The 15,865-nt window shown below is 33.9% G+C and overlaps 2 protein-coding genes and 1 non-coding gene across 6 annotated transcripts; 2 read left to right on the plus strand and 1 right to left on the minus strand.

Moving 5' to 3' along the window:
• Positions 1-317: 317 nt before the first annotated feature.
• On the minus strand, positions 318-4,075 carry LOC146924837 (uncharacterized). Of its 3 annotated transcripts, XR_015010276.1 has the most exons (10): positions 3,612-4,075; positions 3,388-3,478; positions 2,964-3,000; positions 2,733-2,770; positions 2,417-2,615; positions 1,777-2,318; positions 1,407-1,561; positions 1,251-1,322; positions 1,097-1,168; positions 318-989 (listed from the first exon to the last, which is right to left on the minus strand). XR_015010276.1 is itself a non-coding variant. In XM_085709781.1 (5 exons), the coding sequence occupies exons 1-5, from the start codon at positions 1,863-1,865 to the stop codon at positions 917-919; spliced, it is 378 nt and encodes a 125-aa protein (XP_085565907.1). In that variant the 5' UTR covers positions 1,866-2,006; the 3' UTR covers positions 318-916. The 3 variants fall into 3 exon arrangements, 2 of the variants coding, with proteins under 2 accessions (XP_085565907.1, XP_085565906.1); XM_085709781.1 differs by lacking the exons at positions 2,417-2,615; positions 2,733-2,770; positions 2,964-3,000; positions 3,388-3,478; positions 3,612-4,075 and having other exon boundaries at positions 1,490-1,561; positions 1,777-2,006; XM_085709780.1 differs by lacking the exons at positions 2,417-2,615; positions 2,733-2,770; positions 2,964-3,000; positions 3,388-3,478; positions 3,612-4,075 and having other exon boundaries at positions 1,490-1,699; positions 1,777-2,006.
• A 6,847-nt stretch (positions 4,076-10,922) lies between these two features.
• LOC146924838 (DNA topoisomerase 6 subunit A-like) lies at positions 10,923-15,717 on the plus strand. Of its 2 annotated transcripts, none has more exons than XM_085709783.1 (2): positions 10,923-11,996; positions 15,501-15,717. In XM_085709783.1, exon 1 carries the CDS (start codon positions 11,010-11,012, stop codon positions 11,970-11,972), a length of 963 nt encoding a protein of 320 aa, XP_085565909.1. In that variant the 5' UTR covers positions 10,923-11,009; the 3' UTR covers positions 11,973-11,996; positions 15,501-15,717. The 2 variants fall into 2 exon arrangements, with proteins under 2 accessions (XP_085565909.1, XP_085565908.1); XM_085709782.1 differs by lacking the exon at positions 15,501-15,717 and adding an exon at positions 13,090-13,472.
• LOC146924839 (small nucleolar RNA snoR64a) lies at positions 12,880-12,958 on the plus strand. The gene has a single exon (XR_015013000.1). It is a non-coding gene; the product is annotated as a small nucleolar RNA snoR64a (small nucleolar RNA).
• Positions 15,718-15,865: the final 148 nt, after the last annotated feature.

Consider the following 15,865-nt stretch of genomic DNA (forward strand, 5'->3'; position numbering starts at 1 on the left):
ATTAACAAGTGTGCCTCATCAACAATAATACATATTTGTTGTAATTGTGAAACAAGTCTAAGATCCAGCCTCATGTGCACATTGAAACTATATTAATCATCTCTCAAAGTTCAAAGAAATTGGCTTCAAAAAATGCTTTTCAAAATCTGGAAAACTTCACCTTTTTGGCATATGATGCATGCATTTTATTTTAAAGATATGATTCATTTGCATTTCACTCTTGTATATAACTTCATCTCTCACATTTGAAAATATATGTGTATTTCCGTCTTTAATTTGCTGGCTCCATTTACTGAACAAAGTACAATTCTAAAAGGTTTATAGCTATAGTACGCTAGTTTCCATTTTCAATATAAAGTACGGGATATTTGAAGTTTCCATTGTGCTAGTTTTTTTTTTTTAATCGACAAATATTATTAATCCGAAACTCTCGCAAGACGCAAAGAGACGGTGACAATAAAATACAAAGATGCCGCATATAGGCGTTACATCACCCAAAGACAACCTATAGAAAATAGTTGATGACTAAAACCACCAAAACAAACAAGCACAACACCTCAAAGGCTTGAGCTATGGCTCTGAAATCCAATTTCAAACCACCAAAATTCAACCCCATAGCACCGCCTCCAACAGCCCAGCAAAATTGCCACAAAAGACCCCAGACCTACCTCACAAAACAGGCTATACAGCACAACAACTGGTGCTGGACTGTCATGACAGCAGCGCTGCCAGTGAACAGCCAGCACCGCTAGACCAAAAATCAACAAGAGGAGGCAGCAGCTCCTTAACGCGCTAAGCAATCCCGTGGACTCCAACTCCACTCATAAAACATACACTCCTTCTCCAATTAAAAACCCACTCCCCTCCTTGAAAATTAGGCCTCCACATCAGAGATTTGTTCCAAAAAAGGCTAAACTCACAGCAGAGAGAGACAACGACAGTTTACAAGCGACGTCACGTCCCCAGTTAAGTCATTGTTTTCAAGTCTCCTACATTTTATTTCAAACCAAGTAAATTAAAAAGGGAAAAGAAAATTCAGCAATTTTATGAAGAACTAACGCACAATAAACACTGAAGAGATATAAAAACAGCTTACAATGATGCTATGCTCTGAAGCTGACCAAGTTCTACAGGAATCATCTCAGAGAGTTGATTATGGGAAAGATCACTGCCACATAGAAGCAAATAGAATAATCAAGGAAATAAAACAAATATAGTTATAATTTTCATTAGAAAAATATGTAACTTACATTTCCATGATACTTTTGAGATTACCAAACTCTGCGGGAATAGGTCCTATTAAATTGTTTCTGCTCAGATTCCTAACAAAATGAGTACAAAAATTCGTAATTAGTGATACGAAACAGTAAAAATTCCAAGAAATAATAACTAAGCAGATAACTCACAGCTTCAAAAGATGTTCCAATCAAGGCTACTCTTCATGCATGATAGAATTACGAGTTCAAAAAAAATTCAAGGAGAAAATTACAGAGAAGTCATACTCTCCAAGCTATGAAAAGTAGCAGGTATTGTTCCATTCAGCTTATTCCCATGGACATTTCTAAGAGAGGAGAAAAATCGATCACATGAATGAATTGTTAACAACCTTATAACAAACTTACAGTTTAAGTTGGTAAGGCTTGTACACAAGCTAAAGTCACTGGGAATTGGCCCTTCAAGATTGTTGTTAGCAACATTTCTGCGAGAAGGATAGATGACTCCTGAAAACTACAACAAATACCAATAAAAATGAAAGTTCAAAGAAACAATACTTACAAGTCAAGTAAAGAAGTAAGCTTTCCAAGCTCGTGAGGGATATGTCCACTTAGGAGTCTGTCTTGTGTGAAACCACCAATGGTAGGCATTGAAAATCAAAACATCTCCATTCCACTTGTACCGAGATGTAATGGAGTCAAGTTTTAAAATTCTTCCCTTTTCTTTATCACGAATTGTATCCACTAGGTACTCTCATCTTTCACCCATATTATTGAAACTTCATACTCCTATAGCACATAATTCAAAAATGTGTATACAAAACTCCTACAATACACTTTAGAGGAGGGAAGGAATGTGAAACTCACCAAGAAGGAGAAAAATGAAGTAAATGACCGTCAACCACATATTGTGTATCAAAGAAAAAATTTATTTCAACACACTTGACCAGATAACACCATAACCAAGTTACTTAAAATACCATCACTTTAGGAATTGTACAGAAGAAAAAAAAAATGCAGCCTTATGCCAAGCTTAAACATGTAGCATGAGCCCTTACAATGCAATGCAGCCTTACATAGCAGATTTAAAAATGTATAGAAACCCTGTGAAGACAAATTTCATCAAAACATGAATATATAACCTCACTATACCACTCCGATTCTTAAACTTTAGACATATTTGAAAACGTACAAAGACGTACAAGACATAACAGTTGTGGCAGTAGGAATCCAAGCACATGACAGATGCAGCAGTGCCCCCAAACTTAAAACCTTTGCTGCCAAGGACACATGACAGCAGCAGCAGTAACATCGAAACAATACAAAGGACACTCACTATTTTCACCCATCTTTTCATTAGTATTATCACTCTCATCCTTTTCACCCATCTTGTTCATATCCCTAATTTTACACCATTACAACAATATCAGCTTTACATCAGAGAAAAAAGAGTTCTAAAAGAATGAATTAATCAAACTCAAACTTCTTGTGAACCAAATGGAAACCTCCTTAGCATACCTGAAAATTGACTTGGATTACAAACCTCCTTAGCATACCTGAAAATTGACTTGGATTACAACATAAAACTTTGCTTTTATTGGAATTCTAGTTAACATTGTTCCAAATGCAATTATAACTTCTAACAATTTTATTGGCACTTCACCTAATCTAAATCAAATGGTATGAACAAAAATGAAATAAAAACTGAATTGAATCAACACAACTAAATTGAAGCAAAATTAGACTTACACTTGTTGTGATTGTAAGGTCCTCTTGAACACTTCACCTGAGATTTAAACAAAAAATATAGAGTTATGAAATTAGATAAAAAAATAATAATAACAAGAACCATAATTATATCAATGCAGAAGATTCCAAATCCCTAATGTATGAGATTACAATAAACAAATTATAAAAATAAATTGAGATATTCAAGCATACAAATATACAAATCTAAACATTTAGTATAGTGTTTTGAGTGGAAAAAAAATGCTTATAGTACAAAACTTATCATACAAGTACTTATGTTTAATCTATTCCACTAAAAAAAGAAAAGTCAAATTGTTTTCATATAAGCTATAAGCTGTTTTCACAAACTATTTTGGAGTACATGAAACTCAACCCATCAACTATAGGAAAAAAAAAAGGATTCAAAGACTAATTTGACACTTACCTTTGCTGCCCAAAAGGATGTTCAGACTACCACCGATCTAAATTGAACACTTCTTGCAGCAGAAACACAAATAGAAGTAATTATGGATAACCTAAGTAAAACATAGAATGGGTATCAGATATGATAAAAAGGAAAAAAAATCATTTAAGATTGAAAATTAACCATCTGAGGTTCAAATTCAGATTCAGAAATTCATAAAATTGAAAATGAAGAAATAGCATTACATGAAGGTTTAAGGATGGAAAAATGGAGAACCTAAGCGGTGAGAAGGGTGCGAGGCTTTAAGCTTGCAGAGACAGAAGGAGAGAGGAGCTGGTATTGTGAATCTTCGAGAGACTTTGTTGATTATACGCCACTTGCCGGAGATGAGAGAAAGGGGAATCAATGGGGTTGCGGGTATCGCCATCACGACGCGATAGAGAGAGCCGGGGGGGAGAGAGAGACAAAGAGAGGGAATCGGTGGTGCTGAGAGAGAGTTTGAGGTTTGAATCATTGAAGATGGAGGCTTGAGCAATCGAGCGTATGAGAGAAGGTCGTTTGAGTTTTCAGGAAAGAGGGAAATGAATTGTGAAAAAAAAGAATGGGAGGGAGAGAAAGAAGAGAGAAAATGGCTTTTGAGGAGAGGGAGTAGGTATGCTGTGTTATGTTGATTTGGGAGAACAAAGTAAAAAAATGGGAGGGAGAGAATGAAAAAAAAGGGCGCCTTTGATAAATTTTGGGAAGAGGGAAACGAAAATGTGAAAATTATAGGGGGGAAATTTTGGAGCCATGTTAGAGTGTTAAGATCATATTTTGGAGCCTTCTCTTTTAATAAAATTTAAATTTAATTTAAAAATTAAATAAATTTGATATGTTAGAAACAAAAACGTGGGAAGGGAAAAATAAGGAGGGAGATAAAATTAGATAATTTTGGGAGAAGAAGGAAAGTGAAATAATACCGTCAAAAAAAGTGGTTAAAAAGGAATTGAGTTTTTTAATTATTTTGAGCGAAAATTCAATTCATTACCTTATCGGTTGTCGGACAAGTGTAGATTCGAATGACAAGATTCTTCGGCCTAAACTACTTTAAAGATGTAACAACGACTGATCAAACTCACAACTCTTAACCTAATTAAAAGAATCTTGTCGTGAAAGTACTTAGACAAATGTTCAATGACTAATCAAACTTTTTACCGACTAATCAACCTTACAACTCTAACCCTAATGACAAGATTCTCCGACTTAAACGACTTAAAAAGATGTCATAACAACTGATAAACTCAAAATTCTTACCTAACTAAAAGAATCTTGCAATGAAAGTACTTAGATGAATGATTGATGACTAATCAAACTCTTTACTGACTAACCAAACTTACAACTCTCACCCTAATGACAATAATCTTCAACCTAAACTACTTCCCATATGTCAAGACGACTCATCAAACTCACAACTCTTACCCTAACTGAAATAATCATGCAGTCAAAGTACATGGGTGAATGTTCAATGACTAATTAAATTTTTCGCTGATTAACCGAGCTTACAAATCTCACCCTAATGAAGAGAATTTTCGACCTAAATTATTTCCAAGGTGTCAAGATGACTCATCAAACTCACAACTCTTACCCTAACTGAAAGAATCCTGTAGTCAAAGTACTTGGATGAATGTTCAATGACTAATCCAATTTTTCACCGACTAACCAAGCTTACAACTTTCACCCTAATGACAACTCTCACCCTAATGACAAGATTATTCGAACTAAACTACTTCCAAGATTTCAGAACGACTGATCAAACTCAAAATTCTTACCCTAACTAAAAGAATCTTGGAGTCAAAGTACTTGGATGAACGTTCACTGACTAATAAAACTCTTGTTATCGACTAACCAAGCTTACAACTTTCACCTTAATGACAACTCTCACCCTAATGACAAGATTATTCGACCTGAACCACTTCCAAGATGTCAGAACGACCGATCAAACTCACAACTCTTACCCTAACTGAAAGAATCTTGCAGTCAAAGTGCTTGGATGAATGTTCAACAACTAATCAAATTTTTCACCAACTAATCAAGCTTATAACTATCACCCTAATGACAAAATTCTTCGACCTAAACTTGGATCAATGTTCAACGACTAATCAAATTCTTTATCAACTAATAAAGCTTAAAACTCTAACCCTAATGACAAGATTCTTCGACCTAAACTACTTCCAAGATTTCAGAACGAATCAACAAACTCACAACTCTTACCCTGACTGAAAGAATCTTGCAGTGAAAGTACTTGGATGAATGTCACAACGACTAATCAAACACGCAACTCTTACCCTAACAACATGAATCTTATACGAAAAGTACATGGATAAATGTTATAACGACTTATCAAACTCACAACTCTTACCCTAACTGAAAGAATCTTGGAGTCAAAGTACCTGGATGAACGTTCAATGACTAACCGAGCTTACAACTAGGACCCTAATGACAACTCTAACCCTTATGACAATATTCTTCCACCTAAACTACTTCCAAGATTTCAAAACGACTAATCAAACTCAAAATTCTTGCCCTAACTGAAAGAATCTTTGAGTCAAAGTATCTGGATGAACGTTCAATGACTAATCAAACTATCTATTGACTAACCAAGCTTACAAATCTAACCCCAATGACAACTATAACCCTAATATCAAGTTTCTTTGACCTCAACTAGATGAAGAGGTCACAACGACTAATCAAACCCACACAACTTACCCTAACAACAAGAATCTTATACGGAAGGTACTTGGATAAGTTTTAATTGATTAATCATGATATTCACTACGTGGATTGTATTTAATTTTTTTTTTCGTTATTATTATAAAACTAATTTATAAATTCAATATAGATAATAAATTACATTTTATTTTTTAAACACATTGAAATGAAAATAACATAATAATAAGTTTATATATCCTTTTAGGTCTTAGAAGGTCATTTTGAACGGTCGGATTGATTGTACTTGTTGCTGTTCAGGTGATAGGCACGTTTAGGTCCCCGTAGTAAATTAGTTACTGAGTTGACTAGTTATTGAGGGGATAGTTCGTCCGATCGACTTACCTCCGGGAACTCGATCTGAGAAATTCAAGTTTATATATCCTTTTAGGTCTTAGAAGGTCATTTTGAACGGTCGGATTGATTGTACCTATTGTTGTTCAGGTGATAGGCATATTTAGGTCCCCGGAGTAAACTAGTTACTAAGTTGACTAGTTTCTGAGGGGATAGTTCGTCCGATCAAGCTTGTAACTCTAACCCTATTGGCAACTCTATCCTTAATGACAAGATTCTTCGACCTAAACTACTTCTAAGATTTCAGAACGACTGATCAAACTCACAACTCTTGCCCTAACTGAAAGAATCTTGGAGTCAAAGTACTTAGATGAATGTTCAATGACTAATCAAACTCTTTAATGACTGATCAAGAGGTCACAACGACTATGTGGATTGTACTTAAACTTTTTTATCGTTATTATTATAATTAGCGTGTATTACATCATAAATCTACTTTAATAATATCATTTTCTAATGCCAAAACTAATTTATAAATTCAATATAGATAACAAATTACAACTATTTTTTAAACACATTGAAATGAAAATAACATAATACTACGTTATTTAAATAAACCGAAGAATAAAAATACAAAAATAAATTCTTAAAAATACAAAAACTCAAACTTGCTAATGAATAAATGCTTTGCGTATTTTAATGTCCATTTACCTTGACCCATTCAACAATAATGTACAGACTTTGGTCACCAAAATAAGCAAAACTTGAAATTTTATATTTATTCAATAATTAATCTATATAGTCATTAATATACATCACACACACTATTTATTAAATAAACCTAAGAGGTTATATTTTGTTTATAACAGTGACTAAACTGTCTATTATTACCAATTTATTCATATTCTAAATTTTCGAAAAAAAATCCAATTATTGTATAAATATGATTTCAAATGATTTATTCACACAGAAAAAAATTAGAATTGGGCCTGGTTGAAAAAAATTATTATATTAATAAATTTGTTCAGGACCGTTAAACTTTCAATATAAATTATTAATATAATACTTTCAATAAATATAATACTTGCTGGAATCTGATTTATTAATATAATACTTTCAATACGATTTATTAATATAATACTTTCAATAAATTTGTATTCATTTTTATTCTAAACCGTTAAACTTAATAATTGGGTTAATTCATATAATTAGAACGTTAACACACAAAAAAACAACAATTAACACAGATTACAAACTTATTATATCATTACTATAATAACGTTCTAGTAAATAATTTTTACTAACGTTATTCAAACTTAATACAAACTTAATAACGTTATTCAATAATTTTTTGTGTGTTAATTCATAAATTAATTTCATGTCCATTGAGAACAACAATTGGGCCTGGTTTTGTTCACTTGCTGGAAAATTGATAAGCCCAATACAAACACATACCAAAAAAACCATTAAAAAACTCACATTTATTCAATCCATGGGACCCGCGTGTAAAAAAGCAGCAGGTCATCCATCACACAATTGGAACAGATCTGGACCGTTGGAGTATTATATTAATATATCAATGGCTCACAATGGTTGTCAAGCTTATATGCACAAGTTGTGTTTTGTGCACAAAAAGATGAATTTGAGCATTCTAAACTGGGCCTATTTTTAGAGCATGTGTTTTTTGTGGATGGGGATGGAATAAAGTGTCACATTTTTCTACATCATTTTACAAGTTATGAGTGTATTTTTTGCAAAATTAATGAATTAGTTTGGTGAGCATCATGCTGTCAGTACCCCCACTAAAAAAAGCAATGTAGTATAGGAGTCAATTGAAATACAAGTTCCACTATGCTTGCATTTGACAGGTATAGTAATGCAACGTGTTCATTTCTCTATGAAACATGCAATAATTGATGAATCACAATGACGGATCTCTTTCTATTTGTTTTGGCAACATATATTTTTCTTCTTTTTGCAATCTAGAAATTTGGTCATATGTTTCTTTGGTTTGGTTCTGGCATATGATAGTCAATGGAAGTATTTAGTTGTTATTGTTATTGTGTTTTCTTACTATGGAATTTAAATTTCTAATTTGATTTAATTGTTACATTTATTATATAAAATATTTTTAAACAGTATGGTGTAGAAAATGTATTCCACTTTCAAACTATAGTGGTTGAGTTCTGAAGTTTATTCTTCCAAAACTAATCATGTTGTTGGTTATATGTTTGGAAGATAGTTTTGATTTTTACTATTTGGTTATTGTTATTTTGTATTTTCCAATCACCGTTCACCTACAATTGAGTAAATTGTTGAATGCAAGCAAGTTAAATACATCAAAGTGGATTTTTCAAATCATTATATATTTTTTTCTTTCCTTCTAGACTAAGGTATAGTCATGCTAAACCATTTAATCTCTTAAGTTGTGATCCTATAATTTACGTTTGTTATTCATATATTTTAGGCGATTAACTCACTCCTGGGCTGTGTATAGTTGCTGATCAGAATATAAGACAGAAAGATCTCAATTGCTTTTATTTGTGTTGACAATGATTGTATAATAGAAGTCTATTCCAAAATCTTAGAATCTAATTTTCATTGTCCTAATGCAATAAAAACTAACAAGAGCTTTAATGGGGTTTCAGGGGAAGTTCTTATGGTGCGAGTAAATGTGTTCTAGAAGTTAGGTTGAGTTAGTTTTGCAAAAGATGATGATTGTACAAAGGGAACAAAAGAAAGTCCCTCAAATTATATCATAATATATTTGTTTGTTGCTTATGCATATGTACTTTGTAGTAGTTTGAAATTTCTTTACAATTTATATATATAACTATAAGACATATTTGCTTGGCTAAATATTTCACTATATTTCTAAACATAGATAATAATGACTATTGTGCTGTGTTTTTTTTTTCTTTCTCAACATTCGTGCCTTATATGTAAGTAATATAGTTTTCATTAGGGAACATTTATGTATATGAATTGAGTATTTATCTTTGATCTTATTCTTCAATTTTTGAGAAGATTGATAATATAACTTTCTTTCAATTTTCCGTGAGCAACTATATCTGATTTCATCACTCTTATGCAGCACCAGTAAAAAAGGTTAAGCTAATAGGCATTGATGTCTGAAGAATTCCATTTTGCTTTCTATTTTCTAATCCATTTGAAAGGTTTAGTAGAGCCCTGTTTTCTAATAGGCATTGATGTCCTAATGCAATAAAAACTAATAAGGAATTTTTTTTATCTAAATAATGAATCTTTTTAAATTCTTTTGTGATACACCGAACAATTAAACTCGCGTGGTTAATGAGTGGCAACAAATGACGAATTGTTCAAATGAATTTGAGTTCGATTCATGGGTGAATTTTTTTTTGTCCCGACTTTCACTAGAAAAAAATATTGGTCAGACTTTTATCTACCTTCCGATTGAACTCCAAATTATCCGACCTCCTTTCCCTTAAAAACCAGAGGTTAACACAAAACAAAAATGTTTGGCGATGTTTTTAAATAGACCTGTGGGTCACACATCATTGGTAACAACTGCTTTATGGAACAAATAATTAAAAGAGCAGAATTTTATATATCTTCTAGATTGGGTAAGTTGAACTTCTTCTTTAAATTCTCTATTTTGGATTTCTTTCAATCTTCTTTAAATTAATATATTGTTTTTGGCGTGTCCATCAACTTTGTTCTTCGTGTGCATTGAATTTCATTAAGGTCTTAGCTTAGCTTTATAATATTGTTGTATTTGGTAAGTTTCAAGTTTCACAATTGCACAATTTAAAGAGCAATTGTATTTGGTAGCTTTCTAATGAATTGTGATACTCAATTCATTAGCTTGAGTATCTGGCAAGGAACCAATGAAGTATCTAAGGATGACTTTAGAGGATGTGGAGACACACAAGACATAAAATTGCAAAGTAACAACTGCTGGCAGGGGGAATGCTGAGGAATCTTTGGGTGGTGAATGGTCTGAATTCGTCAGAGACCGCGACTTACAAGAGGATGACAAGTTGATCTTTGATTTAGAAGATCCACCAACCAAAATGTATGTGAGACACATCCGCGGTCAGTAAACAATGAAAGGTAGCGCTTACTTTTGGGATTGAAGATGATGGAGCCGTTTTGGAAATTTAACTTTGTAGACCTATCTAGGATTTGGTATGTTATGAATCATGGCTTTTTATATTTATGTTATGGATCAGTTCACTTTTAAGCGTTAACAAATGTGTTTGCCAACAAAATTATCCGAAAAAAAGCAAAATCCATCCCGTGCGAAACACGGGTTGATAACTAGTTTATTGTGAGAAAATAAAAGTTAAAAGTTTGAGTTAGACTTTACTGAATTAGACTATACTCCCCTCCTGTCCTTATTAGTATAAGAAACAAATATATATATATATATATATATATATATATATATATATATATATATATATATATATATATATAAAACATAAAAACTACTAATTTTTTTATAAATATATTTTTATAGAAAATTGTGAAACATTAATCCTATCAATTGGTAGACAATTCACCATTCACCACACAGAAACCGAAACCAAAGCACCAAAGCAAGTGAATTCACAAACAAACGCATGGCCAGCATCAAAATCTTCGATTTCTCCGACAAGGCCAACATCGATTTCGATTACTCCGACGAGTGTCCGTTTCGCCCCGCCAAAGACATGTCATTGTCCATCGATGACCTAACCCTAGGCACGACACCCTATACCATCGCCGACATCGTCCGTACCTACAATTTCAAGTCCTCCGAAGAGGATCGAGTTCTCAAAGGAGCCCTCGATTGCCCCATCGAGTTGAAAGACAAGGAAATCAAACCCGATTCCGACATCATCGCCATCCTCAGAAGGTCCGAAACCCTAAGGTCCGAAACCCTAACCGGGCAACTCCCTCCCTTGTCCCACTCCGGGAAAAGGCCTCATCCTCTCACCTCCTTGTATACGCTGGTGAATGGGAATGTGAAGTATGTTGAGGGTGGGCATACGATAGATTGTTCAATAGGTTGTTGTATGCTTATTCCCAAAACTGCTGGGAAAATGGAGACGGATGCACTCTTCATTCTCTTGGTGCCCGATTCTGAAGTTGTCACGGAATTGGCTTTCTATAAGTTTCCTCAACGCTTTCAGTGCATTGTTGTCTCCGCGGAGGGCCCGCATGATTTATTGACGAGGATGGAGAGTGAATTGAACTTGCCTGTTTTAGGCTTGTTCTGTCCTGATCCACACTCTTTGAAGATGTTGGCCTTTTATGCCACTTGTTTGAAAAATTTTAAGTGGCTGGGGATTAGGCCAACGGATATTATGGCTAAACATTCTGGCCGTCTTAGCTTCTCCATGACTACGAAGGATGTCAACACCGTTAAAGATGTGTTAAAGGATGCTGTTTTCAAAACTCGTCTAGAATGGCGTCAAGAATTGCAAAATTTGGTCAAGAATAAGCGAATGATTGGCATCGAGGCGCTGGCCTTGTGCGGGCTAAGATCGTATTTGACAGGTGTATTTTTGCCAATGAAACTGCAGCTGGAAGATTGGATTTGACGCTGGTTGCCATTTGCTAATATGGTAAGTTTTTTTTTTTTTGTTTTTTTTTTTTTAATTTAAGGTCATGCATATTAGTGTTCTGATATTGGATGTGTTAGCAAGAGTGATTTAGATGATGTTATTTAGAGTTGCAACTGCTCTATATCACAAGTTTTACTGTCATTAACAAGCCAGACCCTTTCACAATCTTTGATTTTTATGTATCTATAACACTACTGTTTTTCCATTTGCTTTTTGAGATCGACAATATGCTGCTGTTGTCATTCTATTTTCTGTTTCTAGTTAGTTTTCTCCTAACTTGACCTAAGCTAGCTTGACATCAGACACTTTTCATGTTCTAAACTTTTAGTCGCATATCTTCGTAATGCCGGATCGGTTATTTAAGTCAACTCCAAAGAAAGAGATGATGCCTTCGACGAAGTGGGGAAATTGAAAGGGAACTTTTGGGTGATTGATACCTCACATCTTCTTACTGCTTTTGTTTCTTTTCTTACTAGTATGAATTGTCGGAAAATAAAGTTTTTTGCCTCGGAAATGATTTGCGGTGTTTTTTTGTTTACATTTTGTTAGATGTTCAATTAACTTTTCTAGGGAGTGTAATGACCAGAAATGGTGAGAGGTGTTTGTTTGATATTCTGATTACTTATAATTGCCAAAAGCCTTAATGGTGGTTCAGTTTCTAATGATATACTAAATAACAAGTGTTGAAAAAAACCTCTGGCTAACTAATGCCATATACATTTTTCCTTAATGTTTTACTGTGATATAATTTGCTATGATGATAAAGAGTTTTACTGTGATATAATTTGCTACTTCTAAGCAGTATTGTTGTTTGTTCATTATTTCATTCAATCATTTGTTTTATGTCTATAATATATGTTATCAATCTCAATTGGCCAAACGATGACTCTATCAAATCATTGAGAACTCTAACATCAATTTGAGTGCTATGAATCTTTTATTTGAATAGGAAGACCTGATGCCTCATTCAAACTTTAATGTTGTTCACCTTTTTTTTTTCTATGTTTTTCTCCTAATTGTTTCAACGTGTTTAATTTAGTTAACAATTGTATGAGATAACTGACTCAATTGTTTCTTGTGTAAATTTGGACAGAATTTGGGTTCTCAATGACAAAGATGGCAGATTCTGTTCTTCATTCCATCTATGGTACTTCAATCAAAATAAAACATTTCCTTCTCATCCTGCAACTATCAAGGAAAATGTGGACTTCGTTCACTTAGTTACTTTGGCTTTTTATTTTTAGTTGTCTTTTGCGGTCTTTTATAATTTGGTTGTGGAGGCTTTTGATTCGAAACGTTGTAATCAAGATTCAAGACCTATTTCTGGATTCCATTCACATGTCATTTTGACATTTCTTTCCTACTTTTTGCATTTGTGTGTTTAAGATTAGTGGGAGCTTTTCTTCAACCCTTGTAATAATAATCAAAACCACTTCAAGTTCATTTGAATAAATATGTATATTTTTCTAACCAAAATTGGTACTACTAACCTTATCTAGGTGTAAATTTAGATGTCTAGTTGATTTGAAGTTAATCAGGACATTTATGTGTCTCAGCCAACCGGTATTATCCATCCATCATTTCCTCTTACTTTTGAAAGCCGAAAAATACCTTATATATGGTCTAAACTGACCTCCGGGCCTAGTTTCAGCTCTATGCGACATACTCGCCAACTATGGAGGAATAATCCGGACATTTAAAGTCAGACACTTGCTCTTCACCTACACTGCAGAGCAATGCTTTGGGATATTAGGAAAAATCAAGAGCCATTAAAGCCAGTACCGATAGCCGAGTTAGACGGGCATTCTGGACCAGTAACTCGTTTGCACATGGATTCATACAAAATAGTTACCGGTGGACCTGATGATGCTTATGTAAATGTATGGGAAGTTGAGACTGGTGTACAAACAAATTCCTTTCTTTGTTTTGACGAGGAAGACATTGGTGGTTCTTTCTGTGATGACATGGTTGTAGATGGCTGTAGAATTGTCACTGCTAGTAATTATAATGATGATTGGGGTGTTTTTAGCTTTAGGGACTTCGATAAGGCTACAATTCCTGTTACTAAACTAGAAAATGAACCATCTTCAAAATTTTGGGGTTCTCAGTCTGATAGTGATAGTGACAGTGATGAATGACATGTGAATAATCTTGATGGATCCCAAAATGGTATATAGATCAACTTATTTCTTTCACTTGGTTTATAGGAGTATGTTGGAATTGGTGGCTAAGCCAGTTAACTGGGAAGGACTTGTTTTTCATTGCATCACATATTGAAAGGTATGCGGTAATATTATCAAAGTGTCAAGTTGTTACGAGCTGGAAGGTGTTGTGTAAAATTTGAATTGGAAGGGTCTGACTGATGGTGCGGCTATCTAAAGCATTGCAGCATGTGTTGATTTCAGATTTGTGAAATTAGCAACAAGGGATATACAAAAAATTGGATTGTGTCTCAGTGTTATCTATGTGGAGTGTCATGAGACTATCGTTTATAGATGGTTGATTCAACTATGATATTTAGAGGTCTTGTATTCTGGCGCAACACATTGGTGTCTTTCTCAGCAGGGTGCTGCTGATACTATTGGCACAACATTTGACTATTGGATTATTTCTCTTTATGGAGGGTGTGACTTTGAGCCAATAGTTTTCTGACTTTGATGAATGAAATTCACGGGAATTTGAAGTGGCTAGCTTTTCCTTTTATGAGTATGGTTCGTTTTGTTTTTTCTGCTCAATTTCTCTGCATAACTGTAGATTGCTGGTGTGTGGGCTTAGTTTTATTTGCAAGGTGGTTGAGTCTTCAATACTGATAGTTTTCTGGAGTGTTGTAGCGTCCTGGAGAAGAATTGAAAGATCGGCGTGGATCGCATAGAATGAGGAATTATTTCATATCATGGTGGAGTTTGATAAGGGGGGTCTGAGGTGTTTTTAGTGACAGGAACTGGCATTTTAGTCAATCAAACTCATAGCTTATCTCTTAGCAATGTGGTTCTACTCGTGCATAATGTTGAAACTACCTTTAATTTGCTCTATTGTTATCTATGGTGGCTTGTTGCGTATGTATGATAAGGCAGTTGGGACTGTAATGGTTTCCAGTCTCAAAGTTACTGCCTATGTGAGCGCGGATTGGGGAAGCTGCCAAGTTTCTATAAAATCCCATTGATAGCTTGGAAATCAAATAAGCAAGCAATTGTTGCTACCCTCACATCTGAGTTATTGTTGATTCAAGCATGATATTTTGCCAAAAACATTCCAAACATATCAATATTGGTTGTCATTTTATCTGGGAGTGTGTTCGTTCTGGTTTCCTCAAATTTGTTCATATCAGCTTCAATATTTTGCTTACTCAAAAAAAAAAAAAATTGAGATATGTGCTTGAATTGTATTGTGCTATGCTTTAATTGATTCTATTTCATCTTTTTCTTCTATTATACACACACACACACCACATACATGTATATGGACTGACCCCTTTTATGTGTCGAATTTTTTATGTTTTCACAGATGACTCTCTCATAAAGGGTGCAAGGAGCAGTTTATTAGAGATTCGCTAAGCTAAGGTCTTATTTATTAGTTTGTGCTTAGATAAGTTGGACTTTAATATTGACTTTTTTTAAAAGGATTAGTGGATAAATGTATGACATTGGTTACTTTGACATTACATGATATATTATTATTTCATGGATTAATGGATTACTGTACAATCAGTAGTTTCCATCTACATAGCTTTATGTCTCATCTCCCTTAAATTTTATACCAAAAGGAGATAAATCTTTCTTTTCTCTTCTACCTAGTCATGCCATACTAGAAATGCAATTTTTCAACACCCCCCTTTAATATTATTTTAGCTGAAGAGTAAGTTATGTGGT

The sequence above is a fragment of the Medicago sativa genome, chromosome 5 (genome assembly GCF_051527215.1).
Source record: "Medicago sativa cultivar Bolivia chromosome 5, Bolivia_mono, whole genome shotgun sequence".
Classification (NCBI taxonomy): Eukaryota; Viridiplantae; Streptophyta; class Magnoliopsida; order Fabales; family Fabaceae; genus Medicago; species Medicago sativa.